This window comes from Gallus gallus, chromosome 15, assembly GCF_016699485.2.
Source record: "Gallus gallus isolate bGalGal1 chromosome 15, bGalGal1.mat.broiler.GRCg7b, whole genome shotgun sequence".
Taxonomy (NCBI): Eukaryota; Metazoa; Chordata; class Aves; order Galliformes; family Phasianidae; genus Gallus; species Gallus gallus.
In genome coordinates this window covers 8,509,083-8,531,896 of record NC_052546.1, presented here as the reverse complement: position 1 = coordinate 8,531,896, position 22,814 = coordinate 8,509,083, and the positions used below count along the sequence as shown (strand labels likewise).

Genomic DNA, 22,814 nt, shown 5'->3' with positions numbered 1-22,814 from the left:
GTCAAGGAGAGAACACAGCTCAGGTGCTGCTGTCCCAGCTTTGTACCCAGGAGGCATTACCAGGCACTGTTCTGCTGTACCTACTGAAGGAATGCTGATGCTGATTGATGCCACAGAAAGACTAGGGAAAATACACTCTAGAAAACCTTCCAAAGCATAACAGGAACACTTATTTAGTAGTTTACCTTTCTAATTTTTTAATGGATGCTCTCTTCTGTGTGTCTTTAAAGCTTTTAAAAGCTTTTTAGTAGTAATCTTATGCCATGGCATAAAGCCTGCCAAGGTCTGTAAAGTTAAACCTCAAATCTCCTTTTAATGATTTCATATGTTATGCTACAGAATCATATTATGCTTTCTCAGGCCACTTATTTCATTAACTAACATCACAGAGACAGAGACACATGTTTTTATTTTCCTTCTGTCCTAACTCATTTGAGAGCCAAGCTGAGCGAAGATGTGGGAACCTCGCTTCCCTGTGCAGGGCAGGGCTGCAGCAATAGCTGCTGTGCTGGCTGCTCCTCTGCTCAGATTGGGCTATTCAGAGTTTGAGGAGATGGAAGACAGATGTGGATATATCCACTGAAGAGGGAATTAGGGAGACTTTGTCCTTAGTTTGTAACTGTAAGTTAGGAGCCATGGTTTCTATGGATTTCTTAGCTGCAGATGTGATGGGGAGACAAGCAGAATCAGTTTCAGGAAGAATTTTCTTAGTCATTTTTCTTATGTGCACACCAAAGGATACTCATTTTGAGGTGACTGCTGCTACTCTTTGCATTCTGACAGGAGCTTGAGTCATGCTTGAAATGTGTTTTGCTGTGGGTGTTTCTTTACCATTGTTTGTTCCCCCTTTGCCTCAGCTGTAGGGCAGGCTATAGAACTTGGGCTGTTTGGTTATTTGAAATGTTATATTCTTGCTCATACTTTATCTCTAGAAAAAACTCTTAAAATTCTGTAACTGTGGTTTTCATTCCTGATTGGCAAGTGCTTTCCATGAGCTTGCGACTAAGGCTTGTCATTTGACTTTTAGAAATACTTTTTGCAGAAAATCTGTAATTCTGGAAGTGATTTCGCTCCTGTGCTGAGTATTAAACACTGTTGGACAAGGACTGATGAAACTCCTCCTCGTTCACCTCTCTCTAGAAAGGCTCATTCCTCACTTATCTGAAAGCATGCCCTTCAGTTGCTTTAATACTCTGTGGTCTGAAATGGCTTGAGAAAAATTCCGGACTAGATTCCAGCAGAATTATCTTAATAGAGCCAATTACTTAATAAAAGCAGTAACAAAGGAGAAATTATGTCAGAGATGTTAGGTCGATGTTCTGTTTACTGTCAGTTCTTTGAGCAGTAAGAGCTTAATGCAAGATTGATTTCATTATGCCCACCGAGCTTTTTGGGAAAGCACAAGTAGTTAAAAGCATTTGGGAAATAAAATTACTCCGTATTTAAAAGTGCCAGCTATGATCTCAGAGCCCTGTGTAAGAGATCAAATTCTCCACTTTAAATAAGTCCATCCAGTTTTTAGATTAGTGTCTGACCAACGTTACAATTCTTAATCTGAGAGTTAGTAACCATTCATAATGCTTGGAGCAATTGGAAACAGAGACCAGTCCCTTTTAATTGTTTCCTTCCGTTGTATTTAATGAAGCTTCTCTGGATACATTAAGATCCCTGCATGATGGATTTGTTTTCTGTTTGTTATCTTAATGATAATTGCTGGACCCTACAGGATGATGTAGGAAATCAGGGAATTCCAAGTTCTTCTTGAGTACCATCCAAACTTGTTGGTGAACTTTTTCTAATGGCCTCATTTCTCCAATGTTTATATTCCAAATATAACATTCCGTAGATGTTATTAATATTTGAAATGATATTTCAGTTTTACACAGCTATCATCTCTGTGAAGATTTCTCCTTTTTTAGTTTCTTTTACCGTTTTCAGCACAACTTGGTCCTGTTTTCCTTGCTCACCTTTACAGGTGAGGGAGCAAACTTAATTATTTTCTTCTTGCTTTTCATAGATGTATCCTAGTTGGAGCTGAGCACTCCTCCTTGTTGTTTTTTGGGGTTTTTTTAATCATGTGTTCTGTCTTCAGCCCAGTTCTGTGGGTCTTCAGTGACATATATCTTGAGTGATGCTGGTGTTCCAGCTGTAACATTTTCACATAAATACTGCTGTGCCTGCTCTGAAACATATGGAGCAGCCTGGAGGCATTTCTCCCTGTAGCCAGCCACAAAACCTCAGTTTCCTTCAGAGCCCTCATTGCAGTTCTCCTTTCCTGTGCTGCGTAAGGTACGTACAGCGTCAGTTGATGGGCTAGGGCTAGTATTTATCAGTTGTTTAGCCCATCAGTCTTAAATACCCACCAAAAATAATTAAAACAAAATCATAGAAGTCACAACAACAGCAAAACAACAACAACAACAAAGCACAAATTGTAAGCAGGGTTTCACAGGCTGTGGTTTATAGTGTGTATTCTGTCATTCTTAGCAGGTATTGTTGAAACAGTGTCCACCATTAAGCCACTGGGCCGGAGACTGATGTGTTGGAGGCTGTTAATCAGACTCAGGAATGTTTCAGCATCCCTCCTTGCTGATATTTTCCCTTATTCTCGTACTGCATCTTGCATTTATTTGCCTAATTCAAGTAACATCGAAAAAGTTCTGAACACACATTAATTTAAACCGAATTTCCTGTCCCTTGAGGAGAAAGGAGGGAGAGCTATTTTCCTTCTTTTTTATGTTTTATAGTTTTTATTTTTTCCCACCCCTGCAGCTCGAGGAAGCAGTGAGGACCACGTTCCCACAGCCTGGGGTCTCCAACAATGACATTTCCGCTGTGGGCAGGCAGCCGGCCGGGCTCAGACTGCTGCCCTGGCATTGTGTGTCCCAGCACGTACACTTACGTCACCGCAGCCTGAACCTGCATCGTGCAGACTCAGTGTCAGAAGTGTGAAAGCTGAGCAGGAAATGGAGATTTCCCTCGCGTTCTTCTAGAAATTGCTTTTAGTTTTGTTGGTTTATTTTCCTCTGTTGGAGAGGGGACTGCAGTTGTCTTCCGTTTGTATCCAAATCATTGGTTTGACAAGAAATTCAGCTGCCTTAGTTGTGAGTGTTCTGCAGCTTAACATTGGTTCTGCGTTCATTTTTCTGCTAGAGGAATGAAAAGTTTCAGTGCTTATCAAAAATAAGTGATGTCTATAACTTCTTGTCAGGTGAAAGGGTGACTTCTGGTGCTTAAAGTTGAAACTGACTGCTGCCCACCGAGCTGCTCTACTACTGCTGGGCTGCCAACAGCCAAGCGAGCAGTGATGTGAAAGGCCGATGACTTGCTCCTGACTTGTATGGACAGGGCTGATTGTTTTTACAGTAACCTTACATGCATTCTTAGAAATGGCATTTACCAGTGTCGCTGGGCATCACCGAAGAATCAGGAGTGCAAGGCTGCATTTTTCAATTCCAGTTTCAGTCACAAAGATTTGATTCCCTGCCATGGTTCCTGTTAAATCTGTTGGAGCATCTTGCTTTTCAGTGACAATTTAATTTCTCTTTGTGTTGTTGTTCATATAAGTTTTCATGTAGAAATGTTTTATTTAGCAGAGAAAATGTTTTTCCTCATCAATATTAACTAGAAATTTTGCTTGGATATTAGTAATGCTGAAGCATAGAAGTAAAGTTTTGTATTAACAGAGAGAAAAACACGTGGTCTACTTCAGGGATTTTAGAAAGAGCCCTAATGTATGTCCATAACTTGCTTGCTTTTATATTTTGATCTGTACAGTTATAACAAATTTATACTCTTAATATCCTTTCTAGCCTATCTTTTATGCTTTTTAACAGTATTTGCACAATTTGAAAATAAATGTTAGCTACTTTCTGTTTAACCTGTGTGAGGTTAACTGACGTTCTTATCATGGCTTGGTTTTTGTTTTTTTTTAATTTTCCATAGAAGTGTGCTTTGGTTTCTTAGCACAGAACTTCAGTGTTAACTGTTCAAAGTTGGGGTTTTTTTTGTTTTTTGGTTTTTTTTTTTTTTTTTAAGATGTTTGTTGAACTAACACTTGTTAGAGTATGATTTTAATATTGTTTGCATTTTCTTTTTCCTTTCAGAACATTGACATAACAAACTTCAGCAGCAGCTGGAATGATGGCTTGGCTTTCTGCGCAGTCCTCCATACTTACCTCCCAGCCCATATTCCCTATCAAGAGCTAAACAGCCAGGACAAGGTATGACATTAAAATTCCCATTACTGTGTCCGAGAGTCTATATAGTTAATATGGGCTAAAAAGTTTTGGTTTAAGTACTAGAAAAAAGATCTTACTAGCAATCATAGTTGAAACATTTCAGACTACCTTACTGTTATGCTTTTTAGAACCTTAGTATTATAAGATCTTTATGATGATATTAGGACATGTTCATTCCTGTTGCCCTTTTAAAATTAATATGATCCAATTATAGACTCACTTTGAAGCAAGATTAGCAGTTTTACTGTAAACTTTCTTAACACCACCTTATTATGAAGTAGTATTTACTTGGATTCTAATATGTTTTCATATCTCATGCAGAGAAGAAACTTCACTTTGGCTTTTCAGGCAGCTGAAAGTGTTGGCATCAAATCTACTCTGGTGAGTTTTAAACACATACTGAACGAATTACATCCCATTCGTAAAAAATAAATTATTCCACTTTGTGCTTTTGAAAGATTTTGAAGCAAAAATAAAAGCAGATGAGCTCAGCTAGGGGCTGTAGTCTCTGTAACACACTTGGCTGAAAAAAACACATAAATGATAAGCACATACATCAGTGGTTTTGTTTAATCTATCAGTCTAGCGTAAATCCAATATTGTCAGCCACTTAAGCTGATACTGTTTTTTTCAGTAAAATAGTGGGATAAAGACCTGTGCTCAAGCTGCTCCACCAAAGGTAACAGCAAAATAGCCTATGGCAGATTGAGAATGGTATGAAGCTGCACTGAGGGAAGATCAGGTTAGATAATAGGAAAAGATTCTTCACCAAAGAATGGTCATAAAATTATTAAGATTGGAAAAGACCTCTAATAACATCTAGTCCGACTGTCAACCTATCTCTGCTGTTCCCACTAAACCATATCCATAAGTGCCACATCTACATGTTTCTTGAACACTTCCGTGGACAGTGACTTCAGCACTTCCCTGGGCAACCTGTTCCAATACTTCACCACTCTTTCAGAGAATAAATTCTTCCTAATATCCAACCTGAGCCTCCCCTCATGCAACTTTAGGCTGTTACCTCTTGTCATATCACTGTTGCATGGGAGAATAGACCGACTCTTTCCTTGCTACAACCTCCTTTCAGATAGTTAAGAGCAATAAGGTCTTCCCTGACCCTCCTCTTCTCCAGATGGAACAGTTCCCTCAGCTCCTCACCGTCAGACTTGTGCTCCAGTCCCTTCACAGCTTTGTTGCCCTTCTCTGGACATACTCCATCACCTCAGTGTCTTTCCTGTAGTGAGGGGCCCAAAACTGAACACTGTGCTTGAGGTGCCAAGTACAGGGGTACCAAACCTGGTGGCAGAGTTCAAGAAGCATTTGGATAACATTCTTAGACATAGGGTTTAATTTTTAGGCACTCCTGTGCAGAGCCAGTAGTCTTTGTGGGTCCCTTCCATCTCAGGATATTCAGTGATTTAATGAGATAAACTCCTAAAAGGAAGATTCACCAAAATTCGTTTTTCAGTATTATAAGAAATAATAATAAAGACAATGTACTTTTTTTTTTTGAGAATAGTTCAAGAAATAGTTGTGATACCGTCCTCAAGGATCTGTTAACTCTCTCCTGTCTCTGTTCTACTTTCTAATTATTTGGTTTTGTTGAAATTTCAGAAGTACACATCAAGCTATTTAAGTTGTTCTTTTGCTCACTGAAATGTAAAAGTCAAGACTTGTAAGCTTAGATTTAATTTGTCAGCATTGTAAATATATGAAAGGTTTTCTTTTTTTCAATTACTGGTTATTATGTGTCTTATAAAAATTCTGGCCTAAAGGAATTAATTTTCAGTATGATGGGATTTACAGTGAAAGTAAGACTCCTGAAGGTAGGGAATTGAGAGTATCCCAAGCCTTTGTGATTAATTGCAGAAATTCAACTAAAATTGCCAGTATCAGAAACGATACTCAATTGATACTCGAGTAGTCTAAATTCTAACAAAGCTACCATAGTTAGCAACTAATAACACAGCAAAGTCACATATTTTAAAAATAACACTTTCCTTGATCCCTATCAGATCCTTTACCACCAGCATTGTGTTTGCTCACAATGGCAGTGCAACTCCTGGACTTAAGTACTTAAGCTTTGTCAGGGATTTGAAACCTGGAAGTTTCTTACCATGTGCTGATGTAAGAACTACAGTGTGGGAAAATAACTGCAGTAATTCTTTCTTACTTTAGCTTTAGTCTCAGTGACTGCTGTTTGTCCTTTGAATTTTGCTATGTACTTAATTACAGACTTCCTGAAAAGACAAATTGAAAGGAATTAAATATTCAGTGTGCAAATTGTATCCATTTCAAGGATTTAGTATCTATTTACATACCAACAGTACACAGCATGTGTAGTGTTTCTTTTTTTCTCCTCTCCCATGGGTGAAGAATGAGCAAGAATGTGAAAACCACTATAACTAAATAGTAGTGGTGATGTAAGGAGGGGCTTGTAAGAGGAGCTTCTTTGTTCCCAGAAGAAGAAAGTGTTTAGCTGCTTTCACATGGAGAATCAAAACCAAACAAACAAAATAAATACAGCAACAACAAAACAAAAACAACTTCCTCTTTTTGAGTTTGGAGATCTTTGTAACCAAAGATTATAAAACAGATCCATACACTAAGCAAAAATGTCTAGGAACTGTATCACTGTTTTCCTGTGTACATATGCTGAAAAGGGCAGATCAGGCTGTGTTTGCTCAGCTTATCCATAGACAATCTGACACACTTGTTAAGAAGTGAGTGAACTGACCTACCAGTTGGGCACACACTGATGCTTTGTCTCCTGCGTATACCCAAACTGATGGCAAAGCAAACTTTCCCCTTTCTTGCCTCTTAGCTCAAAGATGCATATTAATCTCAAATTCAGTACTCTGCCGTGAAATGGGATTGTCATTTATTGACTCCTGTTGTGATAAGAATTTTGAACTTTAGGTTCAGTCAGTATCTTGGTCTTGATTCTGTGACTCTTTGTCTTAGTTCCTGGGCAGATTGAATTGCCTTGTCAAATTGATGTAAGGGACTGGTGAACGGTAACGTCTTGACTACTAATTGTTCTAAAAGGGGGACAACCTAGGTATGCACTATCTCAATCTTAAATCAGCAAAATAACATTCTGCATATATCCTATTTATAGCTGTTTACATTTTGCTAGTAATACAAAGTTGTATGGAGGAAAACAAAGCTTTCTTCATCAGTGCTTTGAATTATGGGAGCTTTACAGGCTTACCATTACCATGGCTTTGTAAAAATATTGCCACGTTCCTCGCAAGGTTCTGGTTCTTCATTTTGACCAATCTGTTTTCTGTGACAGGACATCAATGAAATGGTGCGAACTGAACGTCCAGACTGGCAGAATGTCATGCTGTATGTTACAGCAATTTACAAATACTTTGAAACCTGAAACCCTAATAATTCAACTGATTCATGAAGTAGAACCAACATTAGCTACCAGATGGAAATCTTGCTGAAATGCTAATCCCCATTTCACTGAAAACTGGCATCAATTGAGTCCCCTCAAACTTCGGTGACACTATCCTGGATTGCTTCAGATTGCTTCAGCTACTAAGCCTGGAAACAACTGTTAAAAAGCAAAAACTTGTTGCCTCTGCTTGGAATAACCCAAGTTATTAAGCTATTCAGATTAATCATGTAGCCTAAAGAGCCTGGACTACTTATCTACCACCTTTCCAGCCAGACTTCCTGAAGCTTTCTTACCTAAGAGAGTGAGAAGAATGAATCCTCTAGCATATAGGAGACTGAATGTACAGCTAATGCTTTGAGAAGGAAAAGGATAACATGGCATCATATTACTGAACTTTCTGTAGTGTCCTGATACCACAGTCTAAATATTCCACCCACAGCCTATGGCACCCCAATACAATAGAGTTCCTGATGGTAATTTAGTTACTGCCTTTATAGCTATTTTCACTCCTTTAAAATGGGCACAGTATTCTAGGAAAACAAGCTTTTATTTCATCACAACAGCTTGAGTAAAAAAGTGGTCTTGATACCTCGAAAAATTTGGCACAGAAGAACTCTTCCTTCTAAAGTTTCATTATAAGCCTACCTCCGTCACAGTGTTGTGGCTTCCAACTTTATCTTATGGATTGTAAAGACTAGCATATGCAGCTCCTGTTTTCAGGGTATGCTGTACTGAAAGGAATCTGTCACTAGCTCTCTGTGCTTCCATTATAACAGAAATGAATCAATAATCAACCCTTGTATGGCTTGTTCTTTCCCCTTTTCTTCCTATGCCTGTATAGCATGCACAGCTACCCCAGGCTTTACTTTACAGCAATACGAGGAAATGTCATGGACGTCTGTGGTAGCATTTTGGAACTGGGACAGCATTTCCTCTGCAGAGAAGATACTTTCAATAAGATGTAATAATGAAGATATTTGTCTAAAAATCCACCTTTGCAGTTTCCTGTGTGTCTTTCATTGATGTTGCACATCCTCGTCTGACTGACAGAAGGTGAGATGTTCTCTGACAAGAATGGAGGAACCAATGTAATGTGTGTATACCCAGCAGTCTCAACTATTGCATGGAAAAGACTTGCTCTCACAAGGAATTAACTGAGAAACTTTGGTTTGCTCAGCTTTTGTTTTCCTAAAATGTACCTGAATTCATGTAACAGCTCTCGGGCAAAAGAGTTCAAGTAAGTGCCTTAGCTATCATTGATTGATACATCCTGGCACTTCAGGGCTTTGTGCAGAATGTTAATGGCTCAGAATGATTTAATCCATCCATTTGTTATAAGCTGTTAAAATGTTTGTTGTAATCTGGTTTCTCAAATCAAGGGAAGACTTCACTCTGCCATTGCTTCTGTCTCTTATTTTTCAGAATATTTTCCAGCAGTTAAGCCACAGTTGAACATCTCTCATTAATATTAAGCAGAAGCCTACTTTAGAAGTGAGTTCTGTAACAACTGCTATTTATAAGCACATGCTCTTTCAACACAGTAACCCTCTTATAAAGAAAATTTATCTTCTATTCCTATGGTGCTCTTATGACTGTTAAGGACTGTTTGAATGTCATGGATGTTAACCCAGCGAATGCAACTCCACTTGGCATCTGTGAAACTTCATCATGGTACAAAAGCACAGTTTTAACTCAGACTTATTGCCAAATCTAAAAAGCTCTCATCTGAAGAACATAACCCATGGAAGAGTAATAATTCAGTATGTCTCTAGCAGCTAGCATTATAAAAAATTACTTCCTAAAATGCTTACGCTGACACGTCTGTAATAGAATAGATAATAAATGTGCCTGTAAGAATATATGGAACGTTGCAAAATAACTTCTTAGCCCAAGCTGAGGGGCTTTGAGAAGTTTTCAGAGCAACAGTGTCCGTGCATTCTTATAATCCTTTAGCCTGCATATCCCTAAAAGTAGCTAGATATCCTCAGATTATCAGTTGGTGCATTTGAAGAGCCAGCATACTCTAAAGGCAGTTGTTGCAAGAGAGGCTTCAAGTGGAAAAAAAAATTCATTAACAGATTTTAATAAAAGTCTGAAATACAGTTTCCTCTCCTGTATATTCCTTCCAGTATTTTTATTTACTTTGCTTCTTCAAATAAGTCTCGATAGGAGCAGTCCTCTTGGAAATACATATTACTGCTGGCTTATGTTCCATCTCTTACTAGATTCCAACTTATGCACATTCGTGCTTATAAACCTCTACTCTTCCTTTGAATAGACATCCTTATCTGTGACTGTCTTATTTGTTGCCTTATATATCAAGAAAGTATTTTTCCAATGAAAAGGTCGGTGTTTCTTGGTCTAAATTCACTCATGAGCTGTTGTGTTTTTACACTGATTTTTTCTGGGTAATGGCCCACCCCCTTTACCAGGAACACCGTACCGGTCCTTAACTAAATAACACGTGGTAGTAAGAAGAGGAAATCACATTTTGCTGATACCTTCTTTTATAAAGTTGAGCTGCTGGTCTTCAGAGAGAGAAGTTATGAGCCATTACTGAAAGGATCTTATTTTGAACTTCAGTGCTCTGTAAACTTCGTGGTGTGGCCTGGCTGATAAAACTCTATCTAGAAAGGAATACTGGGCTCCATAAAGAGATTTTTTTATAATCATACATCTGAGCCTTTACAAATAAGATGCCATACAGCTGTCCAAGTGAAAGCAATGAAGGGAAGCAATGAAGCAATGACAGATACAAAACAAACATAACACCCTGCTGCACTCTGCCACATGTTTTCTGCAAAGGTTCAAACAGCATTTAATTTTTCAAGTGAAAGATTAGCTGTAGCCCTTCTGGATGTGGATGATACTGTCCTACTTGGTTCCTATTCGCACTTAATCCTGAAACTGCCTGTTATTTCTTACATATGAAGCGAGGTTTCTGCTGATCTAATTTCTTCTTTTTTAATCAGTCCAGAAAATATTATTGAATGTGCTTAAAAAAAAAAAAAAAAAAAAGACAACTATTTTATCCATTTATATTACTACAATTTTATACGTGCCTTGCAAATGCCTGTGCTGTAGTATTTCAGGGTAAGTCATTGCCAGCTGTGGGCAGAAGGGATCTGTCAAAAATACTGATGTCGATACAGCTATATGACCTAATGGATCCTGTGTCCTGAAATGCTTCTGTAGACCACAGAGATGTCAGTTTAGAGTCCAATGCGTCTTGGGGTTGGCTGGTTGTCATCATGACGATCGTAAGCATTGAACTGTGGGGTTTTCTTTACCAAAAAGAAAGGATGGGAAGATAAATTTTGGTCATTAAGGAGAATTCTGTCAGAACAGTTTTGACGCAGTATCTGGCAATAACAGAACTGAGGTGGCTTCAGAATGAATTACACTTGTCTTGGTTTTCAGTTGGTTTGGTTTGATTCATTTTGTTGTCTTGTACATTTACATGGAAACACTAATTCCATAGCCCTGGTGTTGTGAATGGATCTCTGTGACTCTCGCAAAGAGCTCTCGTCCTCATGCTTCTCAAAAGTTGTGCACAAAAGGTTCCCTTATAAAATTCTGTTGGTGGATAGGCTATCCACAAGGTAGCATTTATTTACAGTATATGAAGATTTAAACATAATTATTTTTCTCTTGCATAGAACGTGTTCCTCAAGTTCCATTTCTCATAATCTGTCTTAATTTTGTAAAGTACTTCCACTGTTGTTGTGTTTTGGGGAAGTCCATTCTCATGCTTTTTGTTTGCAAGGGCAAAGTGAACTCAGCTTTGATGTATGGATGTAATCTGCTATAAATGCTGCTGGCTGCAGTCAGCCTCTGGTTTTACCTGCATAAGGAGAAATGCATTTGCTCTGACGATGCGCACAACGCAGTGGTTTAAACTGCTGATAATCTGCCTTAAATTTGTAGCTGTGACAAAAAATTCTCCTTGGTGTCTCCCATCTGTTAATGATCTCAGTGTTAAATTCTGTTTGTTTTTTTTTTTTCATTTCCCTCATTCAGCGCTTCAGAAAGTTGAAAACTGACCATTTGGGTTCTGTTGCATCTTTTCCATGACCAAAAAAAATCACTTTTACTCAGTTCTATTAGTTTCTATACATTTTTTACCTAGGTACAGATTTTCTTATAGCCTAGATTCAAACAAGTTTATTTGGGAAGTTGGAGATATGGAGAACTTCTTTCTTTGTTCTGCTTGTGACCAGCTTGGGAATGCTGATGTGTGGCAGTCTCTTTGAAAGCTGCCTTTCCTGGATGGCTGGCAAGAAGTTATGCACAGGCTAAAGTTGAGCCTTTAAGACTGTGTTTATATGACTCATGTGGTGACTTTACCTCTTATTTGCCTATTACAACTACCACAGGAACAGCTGAGCTGCAGGCTGCCTTGAGCAGGAGCGATTAGAGGGCAGAATCCTTCTGGGAAGGAAGCCAGTTGTACACCTTGACATCATTTTTTGCCTATTGTAAGAAATACTCCTGCTGAAGTGGCCAACTGAATAGGATTTTTAAATAATAGCACTTGTGTACAGGCTGATTTAACTATATAGTTTATTTGTGGTCCTTCCCTTGACTTGGTGAATATTTTTCTCTGTTGTTTTTACGTCCTGCCAAGCTCTGTTTTTGCAGTTCCTTTCTTAAGCTAGCATTAGTGTATGAATAGTCAATAATATCAGCCCATCCAATAAATTATTTGGTGAGACATGCTATTAAAACAAGTATTCATTCACAAGTTCTAGACATGCTGTTGTGCTTTCCCAGGTTAGTGTGTGTTAATTGGAAAAATACCTTAGAACTGCTTAACTCTTCTTTGACTTCCTTTTCTACCATATCATCTCCATCACCCTACAGTGCCCATCAGGTCTTCTTGCTGCAAAATTACCATCTCCTTAGATATGTGTTCGTAGAGATCTTTTAATGCATTTAACTGTCTCTGTTTAGAAGGATATCTCTAAGAGTGTTTCTGCCCTTGAAGAAGTGTGGCTGGATGGGCTTTGAGTGACTCATTGGCTTGCTGAGCCTTATTTGTGTGAGGTTTTCCTGTATAATCCATATAATTTTGCTTGTTAATTGTCAAAGCCATTACGTTAAGTATCTGGAATATAATGCAAGTATGCTTTTGATAATTAATACTAAATATCTGTAAAGATCAAGTTCTGTACACTTCTGATTTTTGTTAGTGTTGCTAAGAATTTCTGTTTTTCCTTACGTATCTATGCTTGCCAGTTTTTGGTCTGCTATTCACTTGAACTCTGTTTGGCAAGTCTATGGCCTCCATATGTGAGTTCATTCTGTGATAGTAGGCTTGTTTCCTCACACTGAGACGTCAGTAACACCTATGAATATGAGATGATTTCATTCCCACTGACATTTATCTTTTGCTTGGAATATTCCTTACCCTTTGGCCACTGTCTACCAGAGTTACAGAGAGTTCCTACCAGTTCCAGTAGGACCCGTGGATGTAGAATGGGAGGGGAAACTTCTTGCAGAATTATGGCAGTCTGATGTGATTAAGCTTGTTTCATTTTAATTCCCTATTTTCAGGGAGTTTCAGTTCAGCCAAAATCACTTACTCAAAGCTGAAATGTGGCACATTCATTCTCCACTGAGAAGTATGCTTCTGTTTAATAATATTTTTATGAGATTGTATTTATGTAAACTAAAAGAAAAATGTCGTGAAGTTAGTTTTGTTGCACTTTTCTAAGGCTTTTGTATTTTGCATAGAGTTCTAGAATACAAACAAGTTGTTTGGGGAACTTTAGGTTTAAAACTTACTCTGCCCCAGCATAGCAGTGTATTATGTGCATTTTCATTCTAGTAAGTATCTGTATTATTTTAGCATGTGAGCAGTGTATTTATATGGTAGTTGAAAAGCCCAGTGGACATTTCCTGCTGCAGAGGAGCCATTGGCAGTCCTGGTTCCACAGTTCATGAACTGACCTGTTTTGACAGTAGACTGCATTTGCAATAATTGAATAGTTGATTTTTATTTTTCTGAACTTTTTCAGTAGATGGAGAGAAAGAAGCTCTTCTGTTGTGTTCCATTGTTGAAGTTTCTCTGGAGGCTTTTACTGGTTTCCAATTATTGCATATGTGCAGCTGGGTTGATTACTTGGGAATCTGCTCAGTGGGGAGAGCACAAGTACACGTAACATACTCAAGTAATTAATCCTTGTAACTTACAACATTTCAGTTAGAAACTTTAGTTTTTACGTGTATAGTAGGGTCAATTTTACTATTTTTCAGTAGCACTTTTATACTTATCTGAAGGGTTTTTTTAACAGAAATGTCTTTTCTGTATGTTATCTAATGGAAAGAAAGTATAACGCTATGAAACAAAACACAGAATAGTTAGCTTCCAGACTGTCCGTTCCCTTTAGGTCAGTGATGATCAAGAGTTGTTCAATGTCTATGAATTAAAGTAGTGATCCCATTTAACGTGGACAACTCTCCAGATCAAAGTCAGAAGGGCATTAATTGGTACCCTCTAGCTGTTGGATGTGGGGGTACTTTGAGTTCAGGTGAGGCAGAATTGACAGAACAGTGTGGTGAATTTTGGATTTGGTGAAAGAACAGAATGTTGTTGATGTCTCAGTCTAACTTCTCAGCACTGCGTCGGATAAGGACTAACCTTGTTTGAAATGACACTGCAGCCAGTACTTACATCTCCTAAGTAACTAATTGAAAGCTCTTTTTCCATGGCCTTTAAAGATGATGTAAAACACAATGATTCTTATAAGCTCTTCTCTTCCATCCAGCTTTTCTGATTTGTATTGGTTTTATACTCATTTGAAACACAAATATTAGATTGACCAAACATGTAAATGGCTTTAATAATCCTCCTTCTAGACAAAAAGCACTTTCTTCTTTTTCAGAACCCTTTCAAATAGGTTATGTACACGTTCACATACACAGACATTTTAGATGTGTGTAGAGGTTTTACATAAATGTATCTGTGTACACATATATACACACATGCAAATATGTTTGTGTATATGTATGTACCTGTGCAGGTTCTTAATAGAGCTGAACATCTTTCAAGAAGTGCTTGAGTCTTGAATACTTATGATGGTGTAACAGCTTACACGTTTAAAAGGTAAGGAAGAAAAAAACATTTTTCTGATCAGATCTTGGAAATACAGTTCTGAGGAAAATTGAAGTGTGTTCAAATTGTATTTCACCCTGTTTCTGGTTTGAAAGGCACAAGCTGTTATTGGAACTTAAAAGGTCAGCAAGCATATTTTAAGCTAAACCTTTTGGAGGACCAATATGCTTTTAGTTTGCAAGGACCACTAAAGATCTGGGCATTTAGTTTCTTCATAATGTATTCTGTATGAATATTTAGTATGTATGCCTTCAATTTGCCAATGTTGCCATGTTTTCTTCTTAATTATTCATGAAATAAAGGTTGCAAATAGGAAAATGTGTGTCTGTTTTCTTGACTGAGGCTGCTACAAAAGGGGATGTTTTAACACCATTTCTGATACCATGATTTTTCAGGAGTAAATGTTACAGGAAGCAGTTTGTGGAGGTTTATGTGCCATGGATGAGAAGCACAGGCCAATCATTTGCGTGCCCATAACCTCACTATTGTCTGGAAGTCACCTCTATCTTGGTATACCAGCATTATTTGATATCTACCCCCAAAGGATCTTAAATGATAATGTATGGAATGTTCTAGAGATGAGGTATGTATTTAAGGCATCTCCTTAGGCTGGATTGTCCTGGTCTTGAATATGAGTAACAGAGAAGGGAATTCTAGCTAATACTTGTAATTAAGGCAACTTCTGTCACACAGAATACATAATACAAAATTAAATTTATTGCAATATTACTTATCCTAACTAAGGAAGTTAGTGTACCCCCCATCTCATGAGGAATTGGGGCTGGAGAGTTTGGGGGTTTCATCTCTGTAACAGTTCAGTGTATTTAAAACAGAGTCCTAGAAGTAAAATTTCCAGGTAAAAATAGAGACAAGAACACCTTAAATTTGGTTTGTTCTCATTTATCTTGGAGGGTAACTGGTTTTAAATGCAGTTCTCTCTGAAATGGTGTGGAAATAGTTAGCGTAAGTCCCAAGTGCTCTAGAATAAATGGGATCCAGAGGTTTGAGTTGGGTTCCTCTTTATTTCAAACTTGGTTCTTAAATGTTACTGTAGGTGTGTTAATTCCACCCATTTCTTACAGGTCTTTGAGATTTGGTGTTCTCTGTTCAGAAATGCCTTTGACTCAGTAATGTTATTCTGCAAGAAAGTGTCTGACTTCTCTTTTCTTGGGGTGGAATATTTTCACTGAATTTGAATGAGTCAAGAAAATTCTTAGTTCTCAAATGTTATCAATACCCTGTTTTTAAGCATGGATCTTCAGTATCCATACTCCTAAGAGTAAATATTTTAAAGTGTGTAGTAAAGCCTCATGTCAGAAAGTGGATGTTTTTCTTCTCTGTAGCACGTGCATGTCAGTATTGTAGAAGCAACTTGTACGTCTGCACTTGGCAACGCGAAGGTCAGGACAGAAACAGCAAGCAGGATGCATGCAGGTCAGGCCTGAGGTATGTTAAAACAGTCATGTCTGCACAATCTGTGTTGCAACTTTTCTTACCCACAGTCACTGAAATAGCATTCCCTAACTGAAGTTTCTTCACAGAACGTCTTACAAGCTGTCAGTAGACAAACACACAGTGCCAGTTTCACGTTTTTAATGAAATCAAATTGAACATAATAACATCAATTAAACACTTTGGAAGGTTATACTGTAATGAACTGCAGCACTCTGGAGTAGTAAAATAAAAAGCTCAGAAGGAACATCACTATAATATTCCATTGTATTAAATTGGAACAGCTTAGATTGGAGTCGTGGTTGTTCTGCAGTTAATTTCTGTGTAGGAAATAGGTTAATATTTCAGAATTTACAACTCAATTCTTATCAAAAGAGAGCTTCACCGTGGCTTTGTTGAAGAGAAGAGATGAGGGTTATATCACATGTTCTACAAAGGACTTCCTTGGGCTCACCCCTCTCCTGTAGGTGGTTCCACAGAGCACGTAGACAAGAGGGGTCACGAAGATAGAAGTTCTTCCCCCATGCACTTCTTTTTGAAACCACAAAAAAAAAAAAAAAAAATTACTTCCCTCTGCAGATGGGAAGTTATTAATAGCTAGCAGCTCCTGCTTAGACTAAAAACAACAGCAAAAAACCTGCCTTCTCTGCACTTTGTGGTGCCTTCTCCACTGCTCACCTTCTCCTAGCCCCCCTCACTTAGTATTCTGCCTATTTTTTTAATATATTTTTATCACTATCATTTGTGTTTGGCATATTAAACTGGTATGCTTTCTCTGTCATTCTCAACTCTAATGGTTGAGTGAGGTACAGAATTCCTAGAAATTGCTCAAAAGGTAATAACTGTGTAGTGGAAAGCCCCCAGTACCTTCCATATGAATTAGTGCTCAATACTGCAACCCAGCACGTGAAGTTAACGTAGAAGTTAGCTAATTAGCCTCTCCATTCCTCGCAGCTCAGGGCTAGAAGAGCATTTATGTCTAATTACATCGTTTTTATTAGCCTCGTTTTTCTTAGAAATGTTGTTTTGAAGTTTCTTCTGTGTAAGTCTTTGTTTAGGAAAGAAAATTCATCTATGATTTAAAAAAAACAAAGTAGATAAGCAACACACCATCAATCCTAGTCCAAGTGAAGGCTTTTGCTAGTCTTATCTGCCATTGCCCTCTCTACCACTGTGGTTTAATTGAACTCTGATTAGGGAACTTCCTACACTTTGTGTACGAAACGCCCTGTTTGAAAAACAAAATGTCAACTTCTCTTAGATGTTCTTTGGTATATTTGATACTTTGGAGAGCCCTCATTAAGAAAATGGGGTTGAACGCAGTAGAGTATTTTTACAGCTAGACTTTTGCATTGGTTATATAGTGTGAGGAGGTGTTTGTGCTTCTTTCCAGTGCAGTGTGTAGCTTGATCCCTTGTTTATGCTTCCTTTCCTTAAACCATTTTAGGCTCCTCACGCCAGAGGCCTCAAAGTTAAGCTCTTAAAAATGAAAGAAACTTGAGAAGGAGACATAACAGTCTGGAGACAAATTCACTGAGCTGTTGACAATATCATATTTTTCAAAAAATAAATAACCCCCAGAACACTGTGTGTTAACACTGTGTGTCTCTGGGAGAGCAAATTCAGATTCCAGTGACTGCGATGGAGTAAGCATGGGGTAAATCCCACGGTGCACATAACAAAAATAACATCACAGCATGGGAGGGTTTGAGCATGCGGGGTGCTGAGCATCTGCAGTGTTGCAGCTCAGGAGCTGTTATGTCTTCAGTTCTTCTGACAAATCTTTCCTGATGATGATGGTTCAGCAGTGATACAGGTGGGCTCTTGTTCCAGCAGAGAAGTAACATAAAGGGAGGGCATGCTGCAATTTTACTCCTGGCAGGAGGCATGAGCATTGTACAAGCACTGAAACAAGTGTTAAAACACTAACTTAGTGTTATAACCCTATGGAGTTCTCTCATTTTGCACCACACCTCTAGCAGGTCACTACTGCTCTAAGCAGGGAGTGCTGTGGAGCAGGGTCAGTAGTTAGATTTTGTAACAGAAGCTTGGATACGCACAATGTGGATTTTGTCAAGTTAAATAAGGGTTGCCCTCTCATTGCTCCTTAGAATAAAATGAGAATAGTTCAGTGAAGAGGAATCATCTGACTAATTCCCACTGAGCCTTGCAAGTCCAACGGTTTCTTTATTGTATAAAGGTAACTTCTGTGTATTATTATTATAGAAAATAAATAGCTGTCTCTGTGCAGCTCCCACGTGATGATTCATGCTACCAGTTTTTCCTCTATTAATAGTCTACAGAGCATGCTTAAATTTAGATTGAACTCCCATCTTGTCTTCTGTCATGCTGAATAGCATCTGAAGAAATGAAGCCAGTCTATCTGGGGAGACTCATCCAATTCCTGACTTGAAACCACTGAAAAGCATTCACTGGTTCCTGATGTAAGTGCAAATGGCAGAATTTAAACAGGGTTGTGCTTATTCCTTGTGAGCACAAGTCTTACCTTTACCTTTATACATACGTATAAATATATAAAGTATCTTTAAGGTTTAAGGATTTGCTAGTGTTTCCAAAGGACCTCAAGTAAGCCTGTCTCCCCAGTCTCTTAGACTAACACAAGGGCTTTCCACTGTCCTTGAGGAGATGTGGGCAGTAATTGCGGGTATGGGATTATGTGCAAGTCAGGACACATGATTTTTAATGTCTCCTATACCAACATTGCATATGTGAACTATTGCACTACTCAGCTTGAAGCATCTTTGCAAAATATGCCTCTCTTAAATGCAGTATGGCATAAAACACTGTCTGATGAGAAAGTTCACAATGAAGTATAGCTCCAAAACTGGTGAAGAGTAATCTCAGTGTGGTTATGAAAGACTGGAAATAAGTTTTTATTCCTGATTAGTGGACACAACCTACAGCTTTGATGCCATAGAAGTAAAGCATCAGGTATCAGCATCTTAGCTCCAGCACAGCCCTGATACACAACTTTGCTGTTGTCACTTAGCCATTAACCATGGCCTGATTAGTGCTTCACACTGATCTGCAGTGATTCAGGTACCAGACCATTAGAAACTGTACTGTGTATAGAAAAAGCAAATAGCTAACTCGTAGCCTGTGATTCAATGAGCAGAACTAGTAGTTTGGGATAGTCTCCAGTGACTGAAAAATGTGATGAAGAAAGTGCAAATCAAAAAAAGGCATTTCTTAGGCATAAGCACATTTTCTATTTAAATAAAATACACACATTAGTCCTTCCAGACTCTGCCCAAGACAAACTGATGCTTGTTTTCTGCGAGACAGTTTCCCATACATAACCACAGTGCACGGGTATGATTTCTGTACAAGGGTGATGGACTGGTTTTGGCTATTGTGATTATATTGATCTGTTTTGTGTTGCAGCAACCTCACTGATGTGCCCAAGCAGGCTGTTGCTAGAGCAGGATCAGCAGAGAGCATGGTGAGCATCACAATAGGTCTTTTAAGTGTTAAGTTCTTGTTTACTTTACTTTCATCTTCCTGAGGGAAGCTTTTCAGGGTTTATTTTACACTGTCTTCCTAGGATTTACTGCTTGACCCAAGTTTAAGGAGTGCAAATATCACTGCTTTTGAACTGCCCCAAATTTAGGGCTTTTGCTTGTTGTCTTAGGAGGCAGTGTCCTGTGTGCTTCTGCAACTCTGCTTGTCAGGACTGCAAAAGCCTTGTTGGCTGTAATCAGAATTGGAAAGTTTCCTTTCTTTCCTTGCAGTCCTGGACTACTTTCAGCTCCCAGCACAAGCCCACATCCTGCTCTGCAGACAAGTGGCAGCACCTTCACCACGGCTGCTGGAAACTCTTTCATTTCCAAGTAGTTTCAGCCTTCCTCTTCAAGCAGTCCCTCTTCAAACTGTCCACCCATAGCAGTCACAGCAATCCTGGTTTTCTCAACAGCCGCATAGAATGGAAAGATAATTAAGGCTCCTTTGTACTGCCCCCTACTCCATAGGTTGTTAATGTAAACTGTAATATTTTCTAATTGCTATAAAAGATGATTGATTGTATTCCTTAAACCTCAGTTTACAGCTATCGTTGACCACTGATAAGGGAGTACATAAGTAGAAAATGTATAGATAAGGATAATACGTGCTGGTATACAAAAGGAAAAATAGGATCTGAAGAACGGTGCAGTTCTGCAACTGAATAGAAGGGATAGCAAAAACAGAATTCAAAAGGAAGGCAGCATCTATTCAAATGTGATTGTAGTAATGGAAGATATCCTATCCAATGCTTAATAGGTTGTAAAACAGCAGCTGCTAATTGCGAACTTTTATGTGTGCAGAAGAAATGAGCACCCAAAAGTAAGAGAACCGGTGGCATAGATGTAGGAGGCATTACCCTGGGAGGGAGCTGAGAGCATCAGCTGGGAGCAGGAGAACACAGCCTGTTGTACAGGGCAGGAGCGAGGCCGTTATGGGAGCAGTACCCACCCCCGGAGACAGCCAAGGGCTCAGAGCTCCTGGTGGAGCTATAGGTGCCCCTGTTCATTGCAGGGAAGTTGGACTGGATGCCTTCAAGGGTCCCTTCCAACTCAAACGAGTCTGCGGCACTCCTGGCAGACGTTCAATGGCTGGGGTCGGTGCTTTTGAGCTCTTCCAGAGTGCTCGTGGACGGGGTTTCCTTTCGGCACTGCCGGTGGCAGTGACGGCGGAGCAGAGGAGAGAAGGAGCTGTTGGTTTCTCTGCTTGTGTAATCTTTTCGGAGCTCAGTGCTGTGCCACTCGGTACGGCTGTGGGCTGCAGCTCGGTGGGTGGCATTGGCAGCCTGGAAAGACAGAGAGACTTCCAACGGCGCGTGGGAAAAGCCCTCCTTTCCGTGCGCCCTGTCTAAGACACACTAAAAGCCCGTTTCCGTCCCTCGCAGGTCCCTCACGCCGGCAGCTGGACTTCCTGCAGGGAGCGCCGATGCCGCCTCGCCCGCCCCCGCCACCGCGGAGCCCCCGTTCCCCTCCCGCGGCGCTTCGGCCGCCAGGTAAACCCGGGGCGGCTCCGCTCGCCGGGGGGTTCCGCGCCGCCCCTCCGCCGCCGCCCCGCGCCGCTCGCGCCGCCCTGCAGGGGGAGCCGCCGACCCCGGGCCGCCCGCGTCCTGCGGCGGGAGCGGGGCAGCGCCCGGCAGCGGCGCACGGCTCCGGGCGCGGCCCGAGCGGCGCGGTACGGCGCCCCGGGGCAGGTGGGTGATGCGGCGGGGCGGGTGGGAGCCGGGACGGGAGCGCTTCGGACGGCTGAACTCCCCTCGCGGTGCTTGCCACGACCACGGCCCCTCGCTTGCAACGCAGCCCCGGGACGGGGCCGTTCTCTGAGCCGCGACTCGCCCCGGCCCCGCTGCCGGCGCCCCGTCCCCGTCCCGGCTGTCAGTGCCCGACACACCCCCTCGCCCGGGGCTCTGCCCCGCGGATCTTTCCCTCAACCATCGGGTGCCGGACTTTGCCCCCTGCACCCAGCCCTCCTCCGAACTCCTCGGCTGCTAGTTGTGCTGGAAAGCAATTAATCATAAAATTGTGATTCCCCGGGAGCACCGTGCATCCTGTCAACTTCTGCGGACTGTTTAACAAAGGAGATTTCCACGCGCTTCGCAATCGGGCTAAGGGGAAGAGGGCAGGGACTTAGCAGACGGCGCTAACCCCGCTCGCAGCCTCGTCCCGTTCCTCACTCGGCGAACCCCGTGCCGAGCGCCGGAGAGTTTGGCCGCTGTGCCCGGCGTGCGGGGCGCCGGCAGCGGAGGGATGCGCGGGGCGGCTCCGTGCCCAACGGGACGGGCGCTGCCGCCCTGACACGGAGGAGCGCGGGCAGCAGCAGGTGTGTGCGGGGTGCGGGTGTCGCGGGGGAGAGCTTTCTGCGCCGTGTAGGTGTTGTCCTCGACCTACTTGAATGTGCTGCTGTGCCCTGGGGCGGGCTCCGAGCGCGGGGCTTTGTTGGTAGCTTTGTAGTCGACTTCCAAAGTGTTTTGGGCAGAGGGGCCTTGGAGGAGACCGGAAGGGTTAACTTAAACGCCGTGAGTCATTTAGTAAATAGTGGTTAATAGAATTGCCTTAACTGCTTAAAATTATTTTCCTAAGGAGATGGTCAACTCTTAGATAAGTCTATCTTGGGATGTATTTGCTTTCAGGTTTCTTATCTGGTTGGTAAGTCTCGGGCCTGTGTAACTCCAGAGCTGTAGTCATTGATAAATCCATTCTTCTGCGGGAAGGAAAGCATGGCCAGCTCCTGCCGCAGAGACCCCCGGCGTATCGTACGGCCAGGTAGCAACACAGAGGTTAGATAGTGAGCAGCGGGCACGTGAGAAGTGTTTGCATGGAGCGAGGTGTGTGGGAGAAATAACCTATCTGCGAAAAACAGAGAATCTCTACAAAAGATAGGAGATCTTTATGAAGAAAGAAGTCAACCGTACCACAAATAATGTGAAAATGAAATCCTGTCTAACGTAGCAGATGGGTTCGGTTCTGTATTATCCAGGAAAGCAATGAACCTTTGGATGCGCAGAGAAAACACGTGGGTACAAACTGCAAACATGCGTGAAATAAGAAGGGCTTATTCTGGGGTGCAAAAGAACAGG

The 22,814-nt window shown here is 40.7% G+C and overlaps 2 protein-coding genes across 11 annotated transcripts in view; both read left to right on the top strand.

Moving 5' to 3' along the window:
- The window catches only part of SPECC1L (sperm antigen with calponin homology and coiled-coil domains 1 like), a 61,624-nt gene extending 45,408 nt beyond the window's left edge, over positions 1-16,216 (top strand). For 7 of the 9 annotated variants that reach the window (XM_015275323.4, XM_046901160.1, XM_015275324.4 and 4 more), the window contains exons 14-16: positions 4,107-4,223; positions 4,563-4,622; positions 7,543-15,088. In XM_015275323.4, coding sequence (XP_015130809.2) covers positions 4,107-4,223; positions 4,563-4,622; positions 7,543-7,632 — 267 coding nt within the window. In that variant the 3' untranslated portion in view covers positions 7,633-15,088. 9 annotated transcript variants of the gene reach the window in all.
- Positions 16,217-21,391: 5,175 nt separating this feature from the next.
- Positions 21,392-22,814, top strand: part of ADORA2A (adenosine A2a receptor) — a 28,887-nt gene continuing 27,464 nt past the window's right edge. Inside the window, exon 1 of one of the 2 annotated variants that reach the window (XM_040648132.2) lies at positions 21,392-21,431. The gene's annotated coding sequence lies outside the window, so the exon portion shown is untranslated. Of the gene's footprint in view, positions 21,432-21,859; positions 22,058-22,814 lie in introns of those variants that run through there. The other variant, XM_040648131.2, reaches the window with a different exon arrangement.